This window comes from Thermobia domestica, chromosome 1 (genome assembly GCF_964235325.1).
Source record: "Thermobia domestica chromosome 1, izTheDome1.hap1.1, whole genome shotgun sequence".
In the NCBI taxonomy this organism is placed as follows: Eukaryota; Metazoa; Arthropoda; class Insecta; order Zygentoma; family Lepismatidae; genus Thermobia; species Thermobia domestica.
In genome coordinates, this window is record NC_137454.1 from 103,706,272 (window position 1) to 103,731,193 (window position 24,922).

General features: G+C 37.1%; 1 protein-coding gene across 5 annotated transcripts in view; it reads left to right on the forward strand.

The window, feature by feature from the left end:
* Positions 1-24,922, forward strand: part of mop (tyrosine-protein phosphatase non-receptor type protein myopic) — an 80,910-nt gene that overhangs the window by 37,086 nt on the left and 18,902 nt on the right. For all 5 annotated transcript variants that reach the window (XM_081761338.1, XM_081761328.1, XM_081761318.1 and 2 more), the window contains exons 12-16: positions 1,988-4,870; positions 6,068-6,289; positions 8,394-8,537; positions 13,892-14,020; positions 15,791-15,975. In XM_081761338.1, the coding sequence (XP_081617464.1) occupies positions 1,988-4,870; positions 6,068-6,289; positions 8,394-8,537; positions 13,892-14,020; positions 15,791-15,975 (3,563 nt within the window). The remainder of the gene's footprint in view (positions 1-1,987; positions 4,871-6,067; positions 6,290-8,393; positions 8,538-13,891; positions 14,021-15,790; positions 15,976-24,922) is intronic.

Here is a 24,922-nt window from a genome sequence, read left to right on the forward strand (position 1 = left end):
TTTTTTTTTTGGGGGGGGGGAACTTTTTTTTTTTTAATCACCTTGGTGTTAATGTAAATCTTAAAACTTTGAAAGAGTTCAAAAAATAGTCGTATAAGGCTAAATCAGAACTACGCGAGGTTTCTCCAGAAGGAAACCGAACTTCCTAAATAAATGGTATTTCCCATTTGTAGAAGTTGTTCAGATTTATCTTCTTGAAAATAGTTCTCTCCAATATTATTACACTGTTTCCAGCGTGTCTTCCATTGCAGGAACGCACTTTTTGGAATAGCCTGAAGGCCTCGTAGCTATATTTTTAAAATCTCTTGGAATTGGAAACAGCAACCTTGCAATGTAGATTTCAACGTGGGGAATGAAAAGAAGTGTGCAGGTATCACAACAAGCAAATAGTGTGGGTAGGGTACCATAGTGGTAGTTTTTCTCCAAAAGCTTTCTAATAAGCCCCGAATGGCTTGGAGCATTGTCATGGTGTAGCATCCATATTCCTTTTTTTCCAAGTTTTCAATCTCTTTCTCACAGTCTCCCTCAAACGCCTAATCTCTTCTAAATAATACTCTTTGTTGATGTTTTACCATGAGGGACGTATTTATAATGAAGCAACACCACAAAACCAAAGAAATTTATAAGTATCACCTGGAGCAATTTTGACGTGCTTTTTTAGGTCTTGGCGAAGATTTTCCCTCCCATTCGGATGACTCTGCCTGTATTTCAGCGTTATAGCCATAGACCCATATCTTCACCAGTTATGATGTTTTTCAAGAAGCTCTCGTCTTCGTTTGCACGTTCAAAGGATCTTCACAGATTTCCGTACGTGTTTCTTTCTGTTCATTTGTTCTCAACCGTGGAACGAATTATTCAGCAACACGATACATGTTCAGTTTTTTTGTAGCTAGGATCACATGACAGGATGGTTTACTGGATTGTGCCTATCTTAGTTATTTTGCAGACAGTCAAACGACGATCTTTCCGTATAACATCCCCCACTCCCTGAACGTAAACGTCATCACATGATGTTGATGTGCATTCTGGTTTTTCCTAGTTTTCGATGGATTTACTTTCTGCTTTGAAACGCTGAAACCACTTAGAACTGGATTTGGCGTGCACATTCTTTCTCGTACACTTCCTGCAACATTTTCAAAGTTTCTGTAAATGTCTTCCCCAATTTAAAACAAAATTTGATACACGCACGCTTCTCTTTTAAAATCTTCCATTTCGAAATGCCACAGAATCATCACAAGTACGGAATACAATTTCACTCTGATGCACTCAGTCTCACAATGACACAAGGTAGGATGATGCAACTAGCGTTAAAATAGTTGGAAAAGAAACCCATTACGTGGCGCTGGCAAGCAGAAAGTCGAGGATAATTTCGTTGATTATATTTTTTGAAAGTTCGATTTGTTTGTGGGCAGACTTCATATGAAGAGAGTAAAACTTTCTCCGGGAAGGTAGTAATTTTGTTCACATTAGGATGGACGTTGTTAAGACAAGAATCCTAATATTCATTGTATGAAAAAAGGAGGAAATAACTTTTTTTTTTCGTGCACCATGTCCTGTATAAATGTAAATTCAATGACGTTCAGAGAACTAAAAATGTACGACTGGACCGAAAATGGAACCTTGGTCTCTGGCTTACTATGCTATCATACTGTGTTAAAACTCTTTGTTGATGTTAGGTTACATTACACTACCCCAGTCCGCTCGCTGATCAATCACATATTTTCACTGTTGAGGTCGATGCTCAGCCATTCAGACGTGAGTGCAAATGTAAAGGTGTATGAGAAAGAAAGACAGAAATTAAAAAGGAGTAGGACAAAACCATAGTCTGGCAATATTGTATTGCATTTAATCACAAACGAACAAAATATTGTTATGGTTTCAAAGAAATGTTACTTATAAATTTCAGTTTTAGCTTACATATATGTGACTTTTTTTTTTTAATAACTGGTGAATGCTTTTGTAATTAATTTTATTTCTTTTGTTTCAGGTTAATTTAATAGAGCAGAACCTTGCTGCCCAGGATAATATTCTGAAAGCATTAACTGATGCATATGCTGGCTATGCTTCAACTCGTAAAGCCACAGCAGAAATTGTAAGAAGGCGAGAAGCTATGATTTCTTCATTAATAATTTCTTATGATGCATATGAAGACTTACTAGCGAAATCGAGTAAAGGTTTGGAGTTTTACAAGAAATTGGAGACTAATGTAAGTAAATTGTTGCAGAGAGTTAAAAGTGTGACCAAAGTACAAGATGAGGAAAGAGAGCAAATGTTACTGAAGAGCAGCAAACGTTTTACAAAACCTGCTCTCCCAGTTGAACCAGGCGATATGAAGACGGAATCTAGTGGCATGAAGTTGAAAGATTATCTTCAAAATATGAAGAAAGGGGCTTATGCAAAAGCTGATGGAACTTCCACTGTAAGTGCTCCACCAGGATCGGCTGCAGCTAGTTATCCTGCTCAAGCGTATAGTATGTACTATCCATATGGTCAAGTGCCAATGAGTTATGGCAGTTCTTCCGTGCCTTCTGGTTCATATCAAGATCAGAAATCTGCAGTATCAAGTACAGTGAGTGATAGTACGTCATGGGTTCCTTCTGTTCGCCCAGCACCTGTTGGCTCGGAAGGAACAGATCAGAATACTTCGGTATGCTCTACAGGAGGGAAAATGGATGATGGCAGTAGTAAAACTGTACCCAGTGGAGTTCCTAGTACCGGTAATGCAGCCGTAGGATATTCTCAAGCTACAAGTGCCTATTCGTATTCAACTACGTCGTCAACTCCTCATCAGTATAGTCCACAAATGGCAAATTATTCTCCAAAGACTTATCCGAGCCATCTTGCCACCTACTATCAAGATAAAGACAAGGAAGTTTCTGATAAAACAGGTTATTATTATAGTACACAGTATCAGCAAGAAATGATGTCCCATTATTCTAATTATAGTACTCCTGCGGCCACAAATGTTAGTAATGTGCCTGCTGCTTCTACTACTACATACTCATCTAGTCAACCTACTTACTCGTCTGGAGTTTATAGCAGTTCATCTTCTCAAAGCAACCAAGCGCCAATTCCTTCTACTCAGTCTGGTTACACTTATACTGGAACAGCTTCTCAGAGTATTCATAATCAAGTCCCTGCTTCACCGAGTACGTACTCTTCAGGACAAGTTCCCTATCAACAGAGTACTAGTACTTACTCAGGATCTCAGTACCCAGGATATTCAGTACCGTCACAGCAGCCAGTATTGTCACAGCCAAATCAATATTATAGCTCAACTCAGTATAATCAATACCCCCAAATGTCACAGTCATACAGTAATGCATCATCTTCAGTACCGTCAGGTTATCCACAACATTCCACACAAACGGCCAATCAGAACCAGTCGACTGGAACTTATACTCCCCAAGCTGATCGAACCCAGGTATCAGGAACTTATGCTCAACAAGCTAATCAAACACAGATATCAAGAACTTATACTCCACAAGGAGGGCAAACTCAAGTACCCGGAACATTTGGAGCCCAGGCTAATCAAACCAGAGCTTCAGGAACTTACACTCCTCAAGCTAACCAGGCCCAGACATCTGGAACTTACCCTCCTCAAGGTAGCCAGGCCCAAACATCTGGAACTTATCCTCCTCAAGGTAACCAGCCCCAGACATCTGGAACTTATCCTCCTCAAGGTAACCAGGCCCAAGCATCGGCAACATACACTCCTCAAGCTAACCAACCCCAGGTAGCGGGAACATATACCTCCCAGACAAGTCAGGCTCCAGGAACAGGCTCTTATGCCCCACAAGCAAACCAAACACCAGTAACAGGGGCTTACACATATCCAGGATATGGGTATCAGAATGTAACTGGTCATTATCAATATCCAAACAATTACCAGGCATCACAGTTTGGACAATATAACGTGCAAACTCCAATGTATACGACAATGCAATCGCAAGACGCGACAGTGAATCAGACTCCTGTCACATGCGTTGCAGGTACTTACCAAAATATTCAACCCAAGACTGATAGTTCGAATGTTCAGTATTATCAATATGGACAGCAGTTTCACAGTACGAAATCAGATTCATCTACATCTTGTGATAGTGGTTCATCATCAGAGGTTTCTCTGTCTACGAGTCAGAGAATGCCTTCTCATAGTGTACAAGTATTTCCACAAGATTTAAGAGCATCCAGTAGTGTAGAATATCAATATATGATGGGACCAGGATCATCATATTACACTAACGCTGGTACTTACGGCACTTTACACACATCGTCTTCTCAGATGTCAGTAGAAGGTCAAACATTTGCTGCCCAGTATAATGCGAGTCAAAGTGAAGTTTATCCTCAGCAACAGTCCCAAACAAGTGGTCGATACTATACATTGCCATATGGATATCAGAATAACCAAAGTCAGCCTTTAACTCAAGCAGATAACTCACAAGTGTGTAATACAGGCAATGGTAACGGTGTTCCATCTATGACTTATATACAAGCGCGGATGCCTAATTCAATGACCCAAACTACTTATAGTCAACAACCTTCTACACCGTCTAAAACAGAAGACAGTAGTACTGACAAGAAAAGTAGTGCATCTAATATTGATCTTCTTGCTGGTTTAGATTTCTCAAATACTTCAATCAATCAGCCACCTTTGATCCCACACAAGAAAGACGAGTCTTCGCATAAAGTTGCGGACGTAACGAACCTTCAGGGTTGTGAAACACCAGTAGTGAAATCATCATCATCATCTGTATCACAACAAAGTGAGGATAAAGTAGAGCAAAAACCGAAAATAGAGGACCATCTTACATCAAAATCAAACAGTATAAAAGTGGATGCAGCTCCAGTGGTTTCAAGTGAAAAATTAAATGTAAGTTTACGTTTCTTTTATTTTCGTAAATATTTAGCGAGGAACATTCAAAAATCTAAATTAGTCTTGATTGTTGTAGGGAAAGAAATTATTATTAAGTTGGAGAGTACATCTATACTTAAACTGCTTTTTTATATAGCCATCTAGTCTTATAAATTTCTTTTTTATATGACCATTGGAATGGTAAAATGTTATCTTTGTGGTGGGGGTGTTTGAAGGTCAAACTGGGATCGAATATCGGACAGATTTTGCATCTGACTTTCTGGCATTTCTTCGATAAAGATGTGGGATTTTTCAAAGGACCATTTCTCGTAATGAGGTTGTTGATTTTATGGGAAACTTTTGGTAAACGGAAGTTTTTTTGAGTTGTAGCTATTGGTTGCTGTATGTAATGAAGGCTAGAATGGTACTGGGAAGGAAGTTGAGAGTCGAGGATTTTATTATTATTGTTATTATTATTATTATTATTATTATTATTGAATACTGATAAAGTTGGGGCATTTTCAGTTAGAGTGTATTGACAGGATGTTCTTGAGGTAATTGTTATGGGACGATATAGTAGAATAAATATATCATTGCTCAGCTTTCTCTCTTTTCTTAAATTTTTCTCCTTTCGTCTTCCTCTCGATATCTGATGCAGAATTCAACGAAAGTGCTAATACTGCATACATAAATAATCTGGAATCTGTATTTCTGACGTTAAGCTATTTCAGAATTTAACCTTCAAAAAAGAAAGTAATATAAAGTAGTGAGGCAACCAATTTCAGTAATAAATCCCGCTGATAACTGTCACTTTTGTCAGGACATGTAAGAAAGAAGGTTTTATTTTAAGGCTTCACTAAAATTTTGTTCTCACTTATTTATTGTCTTCAATGCTGACAGCTGTCAGCTAAAATTCGACGTTTAACATGATTTTTTTAAAACTTGTAACAGAATATAAAAGAGGAAGATGAGTACCTTTTGACCTTATTTACGTTAGGATCTGTTTGCAGTAAAAATGTATTATATACCATATCTAATTATAAATTTATTCTTCTATAACGTATCCATGATTGCAAGAGATTTGATAGGATGATCCTAAATTTGGTGATTCAAACTATATTATAATCATCAATAAAAGAACAAAAATTTATCATAACATGTCACGTTATTAGTTATACTCTTAGAATATATAATTATTTTGAAATTGTTTGACAGATTGTACCTACGAAAGAAATCGGACCAAGGAAGGATAGTGATGCATCAAACAAACAAATCTTCAAAGGAATGACTAAAGATCCTTATATTGATCCGGAATTTTTAAACCAATTCGCTCAAGAGGTTGAAAAGTACGAAAAGTTTGTGGACGGCCTTACGAAGAAAAGTCTGAATGGACCAACGCCTTTGGATATGAAATGGAAGGAATTACAGGATTTGCAGGTAATTATGAACTTGGTTTCTAGAAAAGAATCAGTTAAATTTACTAAAAAATTAAGATTTTTTAAAATTAATTTGTGGGAGAACAGGAACTTGTAGGTATGTTCTCGCTGAAAAATATAAGAACATGCAAAAATCTTATGAAGCCGAAGCCCTTGATTTAGTGTCTGGTAGTCGAAGGCAGCAGGATTGGTTCCTGAAAGTGTAAAATAATCATCCGATTAGGTTTGCTCTGGGAAAAGATTTAGTGATTGTTAAACTTAACAAAATATGCCAGATTATAACTGTATTAAACTAATAATTCAATTAAAATCATTTTTATTAATTAACAATTAAGTAAACGAGTAAATTAAAAATTAATGGGATTCGTAACGATTAATAAATTTGCTGGTCTTGCATTAGTATGTTCGCTTTTTTTGAAAAAAGTATGGTCGTGTAGTGTGTCGGTGTCAGTTATTTCAATACATAAATGTAAAACCAAAAATTAACGGATAGCTGGACTATGTAGACTATCATTATTTACGTCCACCATAGACTCCTGTAGGGCATAATCATAGAATATGGATGAAATACTCGAGTGTTTTTTAAATTAATTGTAAATATATATTTCGAAATATTTATCATGGAACACGAAGGTTGTTCGTGTCAGCTTTCAGGGTGTTAATTTAGATATTTTTAACGTTTATTTTTCCTGTAATTAACTTCCTTACAGCTAAACATCCAAAATTCAGCATTGAACGGTTGTTGAGGTATAAAGTTACGAGGATTGTCAGGAAACTAAAGATACAGATGAAAAATAAGATATTTAAGAACTGTATTGGACACATAGAAAACTATACTTGACACACTAGTACAGAGGCTATTTCTCCAGTGCCACGATTGTCCAAACTTCTGTTCAAATACGGTATATCAGAACCGTAAAAATCCGGCGCGGCACCTGCATCTGGAACCACTTTGTGACTTCTTCCCTACCTCATCGTCGTCTTCAAGTGTTTTCCGCCAAGATGTTTCTTTAAGTACTAAAACAGACGGTAATCGTGTTAGGTCCGAGTGTGCATGCAACTCCGTGGTGACATTTGTCGAATGGGGCTGGGCGTTGTCATGAATAAAGAGCATTCTATGTGACAGCTTGCACGTCGAAGATGTTTCAGTCTGGCAGTATGTTTCAGCATCAGTCGTTCTTCAAAGAGGTATGAATTTCATCAGTAGGATACCCTGGCGATCCCAGGAAATAGTTCCCATCAGCTTGGGGGTTGAAAATGAGGTTTTAAACTTTTTGACTTTTGGAGAATGGTATGCGCCACTGCAGTGACCACTGTTTGAATTCAGGCATATAGTGAAACACGCATATCTCATTATCTATCATAGTGGAGTCCAGGACTGTGTCTCCCTCTTCTGCGTTGCGGGTTCGAAAATCCAGTACGCACCACATTCATTTGAGTTCGTTTTCCTCAGTCTTGAATCAGCATCCATATAACTTTTTGTATCCCAACCTAATCACAACTTCATGAATGGTATTCCTTGAAACGTCAGGAAATATCACACACAATTCTCTGATTGTCACCCGCCCGTTCGCACGCACCTCTGTTTCAATGCGATTGCGAAAGTCGACAGTGATAATAGATTACCTCCCGTTTCTCTCTCCATCGTGCATATCAGACCGATCTTCTGCGAAGGCATGGCATCACTTCGCCACATTTTGCCGGATTCATTACGTTCCCGTACACAGACACACTTTCTTGAATCTCCGATGACGCTGTCCTTGTGCCTGCAAATACTTGATCACATTGTGCACATCATATCTGGCTAGATTCGTCATTTTGGCTGCCATTTCCAACGTTTGTTCTTCGCGCAATACTGACGAATCACTCTCAATCTTCGTCATATGGATCAAGGTTACTGCTAGTATTGCCAACTGTAGTACACATTTCTCCGTAACATGCAAATGTGTTTATATCTTTACTTTCCTGACAAACCTCGTAGAAGAGAGAGGAGGGAGCATTAATTTGAAAAATAAATTATTGTTACATATGGGCATTTGCCATGCAGTAATAAGTTGTGAATGTGTTCGTGTATGTTAATTATTGTTTCTTACAATCTTTTACAGGAGAAGGATTCTCATAAACTAAGTATATCTGTAGCCCGATGTTATCCGATGAAAAATAGATTTCCAGACATTTTGCCATACGACCATTCCAGAGTAGAACTCCCTTCCACAAAAGACGACTATATTAATGCATCATATGTCAAGGTATGCTTTAAAAAAATTAATACTTAAATATATGTAAATTATGCAATCAAATTCACACACACTCATAAATTAAAAACCATATTCGACATATACACTCGAATGAGTTATGCCAGAATAGAACGTGTACGTTGTTTACAAACGTAACATTCTTGAAGAAAACATTATATGTATATATTTAATTGAGGTGATATAGTGCATCACATCTCGTTACAGTACACACATATAAAATGCACGTAAAGTTTTGTGCGCTATGCAGTTTCGTATTTAGGTAAGTGCTAGTCTGTGCTCCAGCATAGGGCGGCAGAATTTAGGGGGTGGCAAAATTTTGGATTTCTTAAGTAATATTTAAAACTAGCAACCCGCAGTCCCGCGCAAATGCGAGAAAGTATATGTTCGCTCTAATTACAGTACTTACTAATTAGCCAGCTTATCTGATTATTTTTAAAATGTCATCCTCTCCCACCCCCACATCAAGGAGGATGAACTTGAACACCATGAAAACTGATACCGTTAAACGCAGCGACTTCGAAAACTATGAATTCAACACTAATATCTCGTTTTCGATTACTTTTAAAATCTCACCCCCCTCCCTGGGGAGTGAAGTATGACCTTGAAGTTGAATTGGATTAAAACTGTCACTATTGATTTTAGCGACCCCAAAAACTGAATTCAACTCCAATATATATATATATATATATATATATATATATATTTTGGGGGGAAGGGGGTATTATTTAGAGCATAGGGGCGCACAATATATAAATACGCGCCTGCTGCTATGTGATATCTCATTGTAACAGATTATGTTGTATAGATGCTTAAAGTTATAATATCAGATATTGGTGTGGAATAAAGCTCAAATCTTATTTTCAGGTATCCACAGCTCTGGGTAGCTGATATCAGAAATATTTGCCAAACATGTTTAGTGGAGTTTAGGTCTAATGATTTTGCTAGCTGCTGCAGATATGTCCATAAGTTGATATTCAGATTCATAGCACTCTTGAATGACGAATAGTATGTTAGAGAATCATACTTAGTAAATCTCACAAGATAGTGCATCCGCGTCCCGGTAATCACATGAAGAGGTTTTCGCGCCTCGGCACACTGCCGGTCAATACCGCTCCCAAACTTAATTTCTTTCAATGATTCTCTTATCTGTACTATGTTCTGTGTGTGCGTGGGTTTTCTCGGGGTTCTCCCGTTTCCTCCCACTATCTTCATTCCACCATTTCATTCATTACTCATCATCACCGTCTCCTTTAGCCTAACCGGCATAACCGTGGGACGTAAAACTCAAAGATTTCATTTCATATGTTCTGTGTGCACTCCAGATGTATTTATATCATGAATCACTCTGGAGAGAGAAGCTGAAATCGTCTGAGAATAACACATATCCACTGCTCGGTAGTTCATGCCCAATAATACTTGCACCGTATTATGCTGGCTGTTTTGTGGACTGCAGGTAGTGGAATACATCAAACCAATCTGACAAGGGAACATCTTATATTGATAGTAGCGTTGTCCAATCAAACAATGTGCAATCGATAGAAGATTGAAGAAAAGTGAGAAATCCGAATTTTTTTGTGCATGCCCACAATTTGCGTACAGATTTATATCATCCCGGCAAACTGAAATGCCATTAAAATGAGTAGTCGTGCAAGAAACCAGTGTTTGGTACATATTTAGGGTACAGAACTTCTTCGTGGCTATATGGTTAGCATAAGCGTCTTCGGCGCGGGAATTCTGAGTTCGATTTTCAATGGGAACTCATGTAGTTTGGGTGTAAGCAATGGGTCCGGACTCAGTCTGTGATTCACGGGGTCCTGGGAACCACGACAAATTGAAAAGAGGATCAGTAGGATATATATATATATATATATATATATATATATATATATATATATATATATATATATATATTTACATTAAATCTTATTATATTCTCACACTTTAAATATATAATGTGCTGTAAGCATTTTACGTAACATTATGTTAGGCTTTGCTTCGTGTTTCTCTCAATGACGTTAGCAACCTGTTACAGAGGACTTCTTCCGCAAAACATATTTGAAGGCCTGTCCTAAATTATCATCTTGAATTCTTCTAACTCGAGCCTTCAAGGGGGGTCACGGTGGCTCAGTGCTTACCTCTGGTGCGAAGGATCCCTAATTCGATCTTCGGACAAGTAAGTTTGTGGTTGACAACATCGTGTCCTTGGGTTTTCTCGGGATATTCCCGTTTCCTCTTACATTATCATTCTACCAATTATTCCATTATTATTCACATACGTTAATCATCCGCCCCCCTTAGCCTAAAGGACATAATCATTGGACGTTAAATTGAAAGATTTCACTTATTTTTTAAAAAACAGTTTAGTATTGACTGAGCTTTAGCTTTAGGATTTAAAGATAATATCGATAAAATTGAAAAGCAGTGACGGAATATAAACTTCTTGAAGGGGTAAATAAATCTTAAACTGAAGAATTTTGGTAAGAAGTAAATTAGTGCAAAGATCCTGTAGGGGAGAGTACATGCTTAAAATTAGTTTAATTGGCTTTTCCCATACTAACGTTTCCAGATAGGAATACGAAAGTGGACCGTGTACTCAATCAAGTTAATATAATCAAAAACAGACCCAGGAACTGTTTGAAAGCAGACACACTTTTTTCAGTTTTAAGAGTGATATTTGGGCTGCACCTTATGCTCAAGTGCTGTTTCTTTTGCAAAATTCTAGTCACTGTTTTGTAACGAGTAGAAACAACAACAGTGTATACCCCCGGTCACGGCGAACTCTACTGAAGGCGGGAACCTTCCCTCTACTCTTCGAGAATCATGTGACGTTACCGGTCGTCTTCCAACTTGACTTACACACGGCGAATGGAGTTTGCCGTGACTTACAGCATGCAGCAGCACGGAAATACAGGAGTTTTTAATATTTTTTCTTGTTGATATTTTGTTGTAGGGAAGAGTATGGACTGGCGCTTTGATTCTATTATTTGTACACTGTTTGTTTTTACACTTTGTAACACACAGAAATAATGCTTTGAAAACGTTAACAAATTATTTAACATTAGCATTACAAATTTTTATATAAAATAGAAACCATGTACGTACCTTTACAGATTTATTTGAATGTTTTCAGCTTCCTTGTTGTGTCTCCTGCCTTCACTGACAAAAAGTCATTGCGTTTTTTCTTGTAGTTGGATAGTAAGATGTTACTCAACACACTAATAACCTTACTGGCAATTTTGCTCACTTCCACAACCATAAACACTACATTTATCTGCAAAAATTGCACTATTAGCCTTGTCTGCACTTACTTACTTAACTATTAAACTACATAATAGATTGTGTTGCTTCTCACAAGTTTGAAGGAAAGAATGTTCATAGTTTTGGAACACAAGCGAACTCATTATCCTGAAATCAATTCTTCCAACACTTAGAAGAAAATCGGATGACATTGGTAATCCTGTTCGGTTGATGTTTTCAAAGTACTCGTCGTCTTGTTCTTCTCTAACAACAAGCTCTGAACACTGCTCGCCAGTTAATCTTGTATTAAATTTAAATGCTGCTTATCCAAAAACATGTAGCAGTGCCGACTGATAAACTTTCAACAGCATCAATGTCTTTATGTGAATCATTTATAACCTTGTCTTTATTTTCCAGCTCTTCACAAAAGTCGTCGTTAATCAACTTCATGGAATCAAAATTGAGCTTTATCATACTATATCTTGCAGACTCATTCCCAGCACAGTCTTCGCTCTGATTTTCCTTTTGGCTTCTATTATTTGGATGACGTTAACAGTATAATTTTCACCGCTAAATTGTCTGTACAGGCTAAAACGTTTTTCTAACTTATCTGTCTGAAATTTCTGGTAAGACATATTTTGCTTCCAAAACTGTCAAAGAAAACTTTATTATGCTTCAAAGACATTTCGTGCTCTGAATTAAAGTTTTCCCAGTATCATTGCTCAAAGGGAGCCTCCCTTCAGATGTGCATTGCTTCATCCAATTACTGACCTACGTGAGCAAATCCTCAAGGAATTGCAATTGATCATCATCAACAGAGCAAAATGGATAAGCAAATTTGTTCATTCCACGAAGACCACAACCACTACTTTTTGTGTTCAGAATGGGCCTCTATTTCCAAATAATGTCAATGAACTCTGCTGTATCTTGAAAACCGAAAGTAGTAATTGCTGTCGTAGTGCTTTAATCGAATACATTTAATGCAAGTGATACCTGCTGCCTCTCCAGATTGGTAGGATACACCGTTAAACTGTAAGTAGGATTAAACTATAAGTTTAATTTAAACACTTTCTTCGAAATGTTACCTTCTTCATTCTTATAAACTGTTCTCAGATTATTAAAATCAGCCCTCTTCAAAGATTCTACATTACAGGTTTCAGTTTTAGATGGAAACTTAGGAAACATGAAAGTCTTACACTGGTCGTTCTGGTTTATCCAATTGTTTCTAATATTCTTTAGTATATGAACAGTGTAATACATATAGTAGATTTGGTGGTCAATAATTGGGGCAAACAAAATGCATTTATCGTCTGAATCTTAAGCTAATATTGAAAACATATTCTGATTGATTTTGTTATTGTCAAAAATAACACATAACACTTTAAAATTACATTCTTCTAACATACATATAACTCCTTTAGTAATATCGGCCATTTGTGACCCTGAGATTGTTTTTACTGAATGAAAAGACAATACATGTTCAAAGGAAGAGAATGCGGAAGATACCAAATAAGTTAAAATAGTCTTTGCTTCTGTAAGATCATCATCATTCTGTGCAAAACCAGTTATTTTTCCAGACCTTTAGTCTATTCTCTCACGAACACATATTTCGTCCAATTGTAACCCATCTTTCGAGTTGCATTAATGTTTTCCCGAGACCCGATCTGATCTCTGCCGCGTGACTTATGCTGCTTGACCGTCTCCAAGAAGGACTGGTGACTTCCCACCTCCCTCTACCAAGGTTCCCGCCTTCAGTGGAGTTCGCCGTGCCCCGGTGCAAACAACGGAGAGAAAAGAAGCTGAGGCTTAGCCTCAATATTATGATAATAATGACGATGACATTTTATTTGTTAGGTGAGTTTTACTTTAATTGTATATATTATTGTAGAAATCGGTTAGTTTTTCAGTTTTGTCTCAGTGCGGAAGCTTTTTGCTAGCCATTTTTAGCTTTCGATTTTAGCCTCATTTTCTCGTTGTGTGTTGGCAACACTAGACAATCCCTCAGTTGAATGTATGATATCGTGATAAGGTATCGCCAGGTAGTTTAGTGAAAACCATATTGTGTTGCAATCATAAATCTGTATGTAGTTTCTGTTTTTAAACTTCAGGGATTGACGCCACTTTGCCCGCCATTTATAGTAACGCAGACACCCCTTCCTTCAACTTACGCTGATTTTTGGACAATGGTTTGGGAACAGCAAGTTGAAGTCATAGTGTGCCTTCTAAATGATACAGAGGTAAGTTCAGCGTAGACTAATACACAATTGCATGAATATGTTACTTTATGTCTTAAAAAAGTATCAGTTGAATTGTTTGTACAGTAACTTAAAAGAAAAATTTTCTGGGATGCAAGTTTATTTATTTAGTGAGTACATTAGACAGGGTAACCTGTACACATTGCATTAGAGTAAAATTTTTGAATTACTGAACTTTTATATTGTTCACAAAGATATATGTAATTTTAAACATTTATTTGTTGAAGAACCAAAATAGCTTTTGTTGGGCATACCTTCACACCACAAACTGATTTCTCCCGTCCATCCATCTTGTAATTATTGACAGGAAATTATATGTGGCAGCGATTGTAACATTACAGTCTCACAGTACTTTAGCGTTGAACTATTTCCTTCATTGTGAAATTCGCCTTCGTAGCCAGATGACTAATCGACGTGCTTCCATTGGTGTATGGTCGAGGGTTGAGTTGAGTTGTGCTATCATCATTCCAACAGTGGCATAATCAAGTGTAAAATCCAAGTGGTAGTTCGGATCCCACTTTAAACAAGAGGAGCTATGTGTGTGTCATATATTGTCCGGAGGAAAAAAAAAAAGGTTAAGCTTCAACCAATCTTCTTTTAAATGTAGTACTGAAATGATTCCTGTTGATTCTACATAAAATATATAGGTATAACTGTTACAGGAACAAAGTTCAATCTCTTCCAGTTCGAAATAGTACATTTTGTACATTTTAGGAAGTAAAGTTAATTCAATATAGGTTATGATACTTTATAAATAAGACATACTTTTTCAAACATTGAACGAATAGAGGTAGTTTTGAGTTCAAAAACAATAGCAGGGCTCATAGCGAGTCACTTTTTTAAAATTGGTCACTAAAAGTTACTTTTTTTTTTTTAATTTGTCACTAAAAGTTACTTTTTTGGGAGGTAAAGTGACTTTTTCGTGTGATTTATGTTTTGCATTGGCACTTTTCTAAGAAAAATATAAAAATAAATGGAGAAAGACAGAAACGTGACATTACTTGAAAGACATTACTCTCCTGAAAGCTTCAGTACTTGCTGTCACATGGGAAATAGTCAGCACTTTATTCTCACTTCAGCTTTTATTCTTTCTAAAGCACAGTGGATGGTTGGTGGATGCTTAAGCTCTCAAGGTGGGGTTGAGAACTCTTCTGTGTCTATTCTTTCTTCTCTCATAATAGTCTTTAAGTTTTCTCTCGTAATAGTTAACGCTCCGCTCAACGTTGTGTGTGTGTATTTGTGTGGCTCATCATGTTCGTCATGTTCGTGTTATGCTTCCTGTATGTTCTTACGAGTAGGTGATGAATTTGAATATTTCATGGCTTTGAGAACCCTCAATGCAAAGTTAAATATAATATCTGGGATGAAGAAATTCGGAAATAGGCCAGAATTGGTTCCACTTCTTACATCTGCTAAGTCTGCTTACATTAACTACAAAGCATACTTAGAAAACCTAAGAAAGGAAGCAGCTCAAAAAGAAGAAGTAAAGAAGAAAACATGAAACAAAACAACAAACAGAGAGAGAGAGAGAGAGGGAGGTGATGGAGAAATTGACAAAGGAAAAAAGATGCATGATGAGATTTTGGTCACTTCTCGGTAACTTTTTCGTGTGCTTTTGGTCACTTTTCAACTATTTACAGGAGACCAGACCATTATGAGCCCTACAATAGAAGTCAGGTGAAGTATGTTAAGTGGTTTCTACTTTTTGAAAAATAAATAAATAAATGTAAACATTTCTTTCTTTGTGCACAGCTTCAGAAGCAGATCTATTGGCCCGTGGAGAAAGGTGAAGATGTATTCGTAGGGAAGATGCAGATTTCACTCCAAAGTTCAAACATACGTACCAATTGGGTGGAAAGAATAATTTCTGTTTGTATTACCGAGACAAGAGCTATGAGGGTTGTGGTTCATCTGCAGTTCACGGGTTGGCCTGGCAGGTAAGTTCAATGCAAGAGTAAATGCATCTAACAAGTAACAACAGTTCCGAAGTGTAACACTACGATTTTGGTACAATCCGCGGCAAAAAACCTGCAACATGAGCATATAAGTTTATTGTGAAATGACGAAGTCTTTTGCTCCAAAATAAGTGTGCACGGGAAGAGGCCGAAGTTTATCCACGCGTGATTCGTTCCACTTAGACGTTATGTTCATTCCCTGTGCTGTTAGCCGTAGTTTCACAATAAACTTACATCCTCATGTTGCAGGTTTTTTGCCGCGGATTGTACAATTTGGCAGGTAGATACTACACATAAAATAAACGAATAGTATGTTGCTTACTAGATAATATCGTTGTTGTTGTTGTTTGTGTGTGTGTGTGTGTGTGTGTGTGTGTGCGTGCGTGCGTGTGTGTGTGTGTGTGTGTGTGTGTGTGTGTGTGTGTGTGTGTGTGTGTGTGTGTGTGTGTGTGTGTGTGTGTGTGTGTGTGTGCGTGCGTGCTGGAAAATTCAATCCAACAGACGATCTTTTTCTTTTTACCTCACAAATGAAATTAGCTGAGCTTGTGAAAAATGTTTGTAAAATATGTAGAAAGCATATTGGTAAATAAATTTTATAAATATTGCTATAAAAAAAAGGAATACATATTTTCTATTTTCGGTGGAAAAACGGTTTTAGGTTGCTAAAGCCCCACCCAAAATTTTGAAAGTTGACACCCGAAAGGCAAGAACAAGTGAATGAAATTGTGCACAGATATTGTAGACATAAAATGAGGGAATACGGGTTTCGTATTTTCCTGAATAAAACGGTTTGGTGGGGCACGGATTCTCCAAACCTTTGATCACGAAATATCAAAAGTGCTAGTAACAGTATGTCAGATGTGTGTAAAGGACATGAAGAATTGCAACGAAACTTTGTGTGTGGACAATACGCAAAAAATAAACGAATACTTTTTTTTTTATTTTCTGCGGAAAAACTGTTTTAGGGGGCTAAAGCTCCCACCCAAAATTTTGAAAATTGACGCCCGAAAGGCAAGAATAAGTGAACCGATGTGAATGAAATTGTGCACAGATATTGCAGACGTAAAATGAGGGAATACGTGTTTCATATTTTCCTAATAAAATTAAAAAAAAAAAAAAAAAAAAACGGTAGGGTGGGGCACGGACCCCTCCAAACCTTTGATCACGAAATATCAAAAGTGCTAATAACAGTATGTCAGATGTGTGTAAAGGACATGAAGAATTGCAACGAATAGACAATACGCAAAAAATAAATGAATACGGGTTTTTATTTTCTACGGAAAACTGTTTTAGGGGGCCAAAGCTCCCACCTAAAATTTTGAAATTTGACGCCCGAAAGGCAAGAACAAGTGAACCGAAGCGAATGAAATTTTGCACAAGTATTGTAGACATAAAATGAGGGAATACGGGTTTCGTATTTTCTTGGAAAAAACGGTTGGGTGGGGCACGGGCCCCTCCAAACCTTTGATCACGAAATACCAAAGGGCTAGTAACAGTATATCAGATGTGTGTGTGTGTAAAGGACATGAAGAATTGCAACGAAACTTTGTGTATGAACAATAGGCAAAAAACAAACGGATACGTTTTTTATTTTTATTTTCGGGGGAAAAACTGTTTTGTGGGTAAAAGCCCCCGTCCATAATTTTGGAATTTGACCCCGAACGGCAAGAAGTGGACCGAAGTGAATGAAATGTGCACAAATATTGTAGAGGTAAGATGAGGGAATACGTGTTTCGTGGTCAGATAAGGGAATACATGTTTCGTATTTTCGTGAAAAGAAAGAAAAATTGTTGAGTGGACCGAGGCGTTGAGTGGCGGAAGGAGTGGACCGAAGCGAATGAAATTGTTTGTAGATATTGGATATGTAAAACATGGCCTTTCGTGTTTCACAAGTGTCTCTGATTTCTTCAAATTTGGCACATCAACTACAAGCACAAATAGTATAGCGTTTTTTATAGTATTTCAGGAGGCACCTTTAACTCTTACAATGTTTTTCTGCATAATCAAAAACACGTGTCGATTTATTTCCAGTTTGCTGTTGATGTGCCAAATTTGAAGCAAATCGGATGGGGACACTTGAGAAACACGAAAGGCCTTATTTTAAATTGGGGCTATATAATATCTACACACGATTTCATTTGCTTCGGTCCACTTGTAGCAATTTAGAGGTTAAAGCCCCGAAAGCAAGAAAAAAAAATGTTGCTCATACAAATTAAGTGGCGGCGGAATGAGAATTGCATGGAAATAATTTGGATATACACTATCTAAATTTAGTCCTCTATTTATTATAACTAATAACGAAATAATATACGTATAACAACAACAAGTCAAATAAGCTATATAATGAAAAATGTTCTTTGGCTGTGTTTCAATTTTTCGCATTGGTTATGTTAATTTCAATTTTAAATTTCCAATACACTAAATATAAAATGTTTTTCGTAGTAAGTTCAATTTGACAATTAATTTCACTTCCAAAATTCCTTTAAAGCAGTTCAATTGACAGCCATTAAAGCTTATTGAAGCTAACCGATTAGCACATGTTCGCACTAGTTTCACACGAAACTTCTTAACTATCAAAATTACCTTTCTTGAGTTACAAGCACAAAGAAACATACGTAAATACATAAGACACATATACTAAGCATATTAAACATAATTGATATTAGTTATAGATATGAGGACTAAAGAAAAATATAATTTATATAGATATAACATGGCACAAAATGAAGTTAAGAATAATATGAAATTTTCTCTCCTATTTTTCTAATTGCCAAACGCATCGCCTGAAAAGTTACTTTCATTTTTAATAGCAAACCTGCTTTTCAAAGTAATGTAGTTTAGAATAATTTAGAAGCCGAAAACAACGTAAATTTATCATTATTGAGGAGAGCCTTTTTCCCACCACTATCAGCTGAAGAATTCAGAGCCGCAATGGCGATCATTCCTTCCACATCCAGGAGGAAGGTTTTGCACTTCCGAGAATCGCCATTAGAGGCGCTTGTATTAAATGCGTAACTGTCCTCATTCTATAACCTACCAAATTTCTATTATTAATTTACAATATTTTCATTTATGTGTCGATTACGTTACATAAACATTCCCTGTCCCCGCTGAAATATATATGTACAAATACATATATATTTTGGACTACAGAAGTTAATCGGCACATAAAGGATAATAAACTATGACCATTGCCAAATAAAAAAATATATAATACATACAGTAATTCCAGCGACGACCACTTACAACTATGGACACAACACTTAGATGGATGAAATACCGCGGTATTATGATAAGATGATACACTCTTTCACATCTCACTACACTAACGAGGGAACCTATCCAAGTACGACTCTGACTTCGAGTCGAGACTATGGTCGTTGGATACCTTGTCCCAAAAGAACATAACACGAAAAGTGATACATCCTCGATCGCAACCGTTGCAGAGATATAAGCGTGAAAAGTTCGAAATTGAGCTCCATACTATACATTACAAAGTCAGCTTCCGGGTCAGATTTGGCGGAAACGGTCAGGTAAGGAAACTCAGCGAATACATATCAAAGTAGTGTTGGGAGCCCACCACCTTTTGATTGAAAAAATGTTGCCCCCGGGGCACTCGCAGGGTCCCAGGCGGGGTCCAACTCAAAATTGGCAAATGGAACCGGGGGTCAAGTAGCATATTGTATGAAAGCTAGTGTTAAATAAAAGAAGATAGAACGAATCTCAACTCTCTATGATGACCCTGTGCAAACGGGCAACTGGTCAAAATGTCAATACAACCTACATCAGAAAATATATGGCCACTCTTCTAAATCCGTTAAGTTGTGACAATAACAAGACAGAAAAACACGTTTAAAAGTGCAAGGTATTGAAGTTAAACAAATTGTTGCAGAGTCTCTCACAGTGGCCATATATTTTCTGATGTAGGTTGTTTGACATTTTGACCAGTTGCCCGTTTGCACAGGGTCATCATAGAGAGTTGAGATTTGTTCTGTCTTCTTTTATTTAACACTAGCTTTCATACAATATGCTACTTGACCCCCGGTTCCATTTGCCAATTTTGAGTTGGACCCGCTTGGGACCCTGCGAGTGCCCCGGGGGCAACATTTTTTTCATTCAAAAGGTGGTGGGCTCCCAACACTACTTTGATATGTATTCGCTGAGTTTCCTTACCTGACCGTTTCCGCCAAATCTGACCCGGAAGCTGACTTTGTAATGTATAGTATGGAGCTCAATTTCGAACTTTTCACGCTTATATCTCTGCAACGGTTGCGATCGAGGATGTATCACTTTTCGTGTTATGTTCTTTTGGGACAAGGTATCCAACGACCATAGTCTCGACTCGAAGTCAGAGTCGCACTTGGATAGGGTCCCTCGTAAGACACTATACACTTCACTGCCAGATATCTGGAAAATACAAAAATGAAAAACACACAAAATAACTGTACAGAATATTATGGTTACATTTTAAAAAGAATTTTTCAACTACATTTTACGTTTGGCTTACTGAATTATAAGGCTTAACGTGATTAACATTTCTCTTAATGATACGCTTAGGATTAGCAACATCTTGCAACCACAATGTATTTAAATTAGGTTTGCTCAAAACTTTAAAGGGACCTTCAAATAAAGGACTTAACTTAGGTGTAAAATGTTTGATAATTGAGGCCTTTTGGAACTTCTTAACCAAAACTAATTGGTGTCTATGATAATTTGGCAAGTCTCTGGTTTTAGAGTAACATTTCTGCTTCCTCTTCCAAGATCGATCAATGTTTTCAACAAGTTTCGCCATTTTCTCTTCTTTATCAGGAGTACCATCTAGTTCTTCCAAATTTAATTCCCATAGAACATCCAAGGGTGAAGACAACTTACGACCAAGATAGATCTCCGCCGGCTCAAATCCAGTCGATTCTGAGACACACATGTTGAGCGTATACTGTATTTTCTTGATATATTGGGCCCAATCTGATTGATGCTCATTAACATACGTTCTCAGAATGTTCTTAATCGATCGAATCTGTCTCTCCGCCTGGTTGCTGCTAGGTGAGTAAGGAGCTGTAGTAATGTCCTGAATACCAAGGCTAAAAAGATGTTGCTTCATGTAGAAACTTGTGAAGATCTGCGCACGATCGTGGACGACTTTATTAGGAATTCCCAGAAGAAAATAAAGGTTTTCCAGCTTACTGCAAATAACCTTGGAGCTTAAAGATCTTAGTGGTTCTATTATCACAAACCTGGATGCAGCGTCACAAACAATAAATAGATGTCGAAACGGTCCTGAGTTCGGGAACGGCCCAGCGGTGTCAAAATACCAGCAGTGGTTAGGTCTGGTTGTTTTTCGTGAGTAATAAACACCCTGTTTCTTCCTATTACCATCCTTGCACGTTTGACATCGCAAGCATCCTTGGACGTACTTCCTAACGTCGAGGAATAAATTCTTCCAACTGCATCTTTGGGCAATCTTGGCTGCTGTCCGTGAAAAGCCGGTGTGACATCCGCCCACTTCATCCTCGTGAAAGAATTTCATGATGCTGTATTTCATGACTTCAGGCACTAAAATCCTCCATCCTTGATTCTTCCTTCCTTTAGTTTTGATAAAAAGAATGCCATGATCTATTTTGTATTTGTCAGCAAGCTGACCCTGCTTAACCTGCTCCATTATTCCTTTTATCTCTTGGTCTTCACTTTGTAATTCCTTAAGAGGACGACTGAACACAGGTGCATTCCAGAAATTAGCCAAAGATAAATTTACTGTTTGTCCTTTAAAATCTTGAATTTCGTTATATTGATCATCAAAATTATGAAATTCCACTCCATTGTTAACTCTAGACCAGAAATCTGCCAAAAAGTTCTGAGACGTCCTTAAATGAATAATTTTAAATTGAAATCGCGATATTTTCTCTATCAAAGTTCCATATTTCCTCATTCTTTTATGATTACGCAATAACCATGTTAAGGAAGAGTTGTCAGAAAATATAGTACAAGGTTTAATTAAATACATTTCAAATTTCTGGAGTGCCAAACAGAGAGATTTAAGTTCCAACTCAAAAATGTTCTTAGACCAATCGGACTCAGGAACAGCCTTAGAAAATAAAGCTACAGGTCTTAGAAGTTTTTCCTCATCATACTGCGAAAGAATTGCAGAAAATCTTTTAAATGAACTATCACAATGAATAACAAAAGGTTTATCCATATCAGGCACACGCAAAATAACATGATCTACAAAAGCCTGCTTTACTCGTTGTAAGGCTTCCTGTTCTTGTGGTCCCCAATGAAATTTATTTTTTACAGAACGTAATTTATGCAAAGGAGCCATAATTTCGGCGTAATCTGGTATGTAGTTCTTGTAATAATTAAAGTAACCGCAAATGCGATTAACGCCCCTCCTATTTTTAGGCTGAGGTAGAATTTGCACAGCTTCTACACGCTCGGGATCTATTCTAGAAAAGCCACCTTCAAATTCATATCCTAAAAATTTTATCTTTGTTTGAAAGAGTGATAATTTCTTTTTCGACACAGTTATACCCCATTTACGCAGTCTTTCTAAAACTTCTTCTAATATTTGCTTGTGCGTTTCCACATCTTTGGTGTGTATAAGAAAATCGTCACAAAACACTTCTAAGTTTTTACCTATCATATCACCAAAGATCTTGTGCATAAAGCTAGTTAAAACGAATGTACTACATCTGAACCCCATTGGGAGTTTACGATGAACAAGCAAGCGTGTGGGCGTGCAAATGGTAGTATATTTCTTGCTTTTTTCAGAGATGTTCATCTGAAAGAAACTTTTCCGAATGTCTAACCGAGAAAACAGAGTATCTTGGCCTAAGTTGGCTATGGTAGCCTCTACATGTGGGCTAGGAAAACTGGTTACCCTAACCTTCTTATTAATTTCTGAGAAGGCAACAACTAAACGTTTAGATTTGTCGTTATTCGTCACCAAAAAACATGGAGACGAATAAGGAGAATAGGGGACCTCTTCTAAAACGCCCTCTTTTATTAACTCATCAATATGGGATTCCAGTTCTTTTAATTTACTTCCTGTAACTTGGTACGGTTGTAATCTAACAGGAGTGGGATCTTCCATTTCTATCTCATAAGTAAAATCCTTAATTTCGCCCAAAGAATTCGAAATAACATCTGGATAAGAATTACATAAATTTTGGACATATTCTACCAATTCAGGATGCTTATCTTTTAAACTAGGTGAAATTTCAATATTATCTACCTCATTATTTTCATTCTCGACTAACTCGTAATTTTTATTGGTGTCCTTATATAATTCCCTGGAATTGAAAACATTATTAAAACAACATAATTGATTAGGAATGGTGCTACCTGCGGTTTGTCCTTGGACTGGCTCCTCCTCCCTCCTTCCTTCCTTCCTTCCTAGGATCGTCATTCAAACTCCGTATGGTGTGACCATGATAGTTCCTTTCCCTTTGGACAGGCGCCTTGGTTTTGGAATAGGCGGATTTTGGTTGACTAAGCACAGGTTTAGACTTACTGGAAGAAATATCTGAAGGCACAACTTTAGCAGGCACTAAATCTTCCCTCCAGTGTAAAGGCACTGTAAGGTTTAACGTGGTGATAACAAGTTTCTTTTGGGATATGTCTATAATAACTTTATTGTCCAAGATGAACTTATTTCCCAATAGAAGATCGAAATGGGTAGAGTTTGTTACGTAAAACCATAAGTGAAAGTCTGTATTACTAATTTTGATGGTAATTTTGACCTTTTGATGGAGCGTTACGACTGTCTCACCTATTCTCACAGTGGTGAAGTTGGTGGGTATAATGTTTACCTGTACCCTATTACGTATAAGGTTCAGAAATTTCCTACTTATTAGATTTACACAAGACGCCGAGTCCAATATACAGGAATTTGAAACACCATCCACTGTTACTGGAATAAACAGCACTTGTTTGTCCCTTTCTAGATGATTTAACAAGGTTCGAGGTAAGAATTTTCCTTGAGATGTAACTTTGGATAAGGAAGGACAGGAGTTCTGAAAATGTCCAGTTTGTTTGCACCGAAAGCACTTAATATTCCTTTCCATACGGGATTTTTGAGGTGAAGACTTTTTATCCGAAAAATCCATTGGTTTAGAAAAGTTCAAAATACTTTGAGCGAACTTTACATTATCCTTTAATTTACAATAATCATTATTATACCTGATAAAGTGGTCGCAAGATTGAGCAATGGTCATAAGCTCGGGTACAGTAGTAGGAATCTGATTTGTGAAATATCTCGCATAAATATGCGGAGGCACTAAATTGGTTACTATGTCGCAAAACACGTGATCGTCATAATGAAGACCCAAAACATTGGCAATACTTAATTTCTCTTGCAAGAAGGTATACATGTTTTCGTGCTCTAACATAATTCTGTAAAAATACTGACTCACAAATTGAGTTCTACTAATTGTAGATACGAACCTTGCAAGCAAACTTGAACAAATCTGTCCCCAATTATTAGATATACTCAAGAAGGAATATAAGGTGCGATTAAACTCACCACGAGTTTGTTCTAAACTCGCAACTAAAATTACCTCTACCGTCATTTCCTGCCGCCTAATTATCTCGTCAAGACGAACCAAAAATATGAAAGAAGAATGACTTTCGGTTCCGTCCACCACAGGTAAAGAATGAATTTGTTTCTGCAATGCGACATAGGCACTCTGGGATACATGCTTTCGAAAGTCACATGCTAAGGCGGGTCTAGCCATAGTGAAATCTAAGTTATCATTACCTAAAATAGGCCTACCAGTTTCAAGATTATTACTTAAATGATTTTGAAATATATTAATACTCTTAATATCTGCATAGGGTTGTTTTATATGAGTTTCTTCAGTGTCACCCCTAAGTACATCTGTGCCACGAGGCATATTAACATTTACATGTGAATCTAAATTTTGACTTCTTTCAA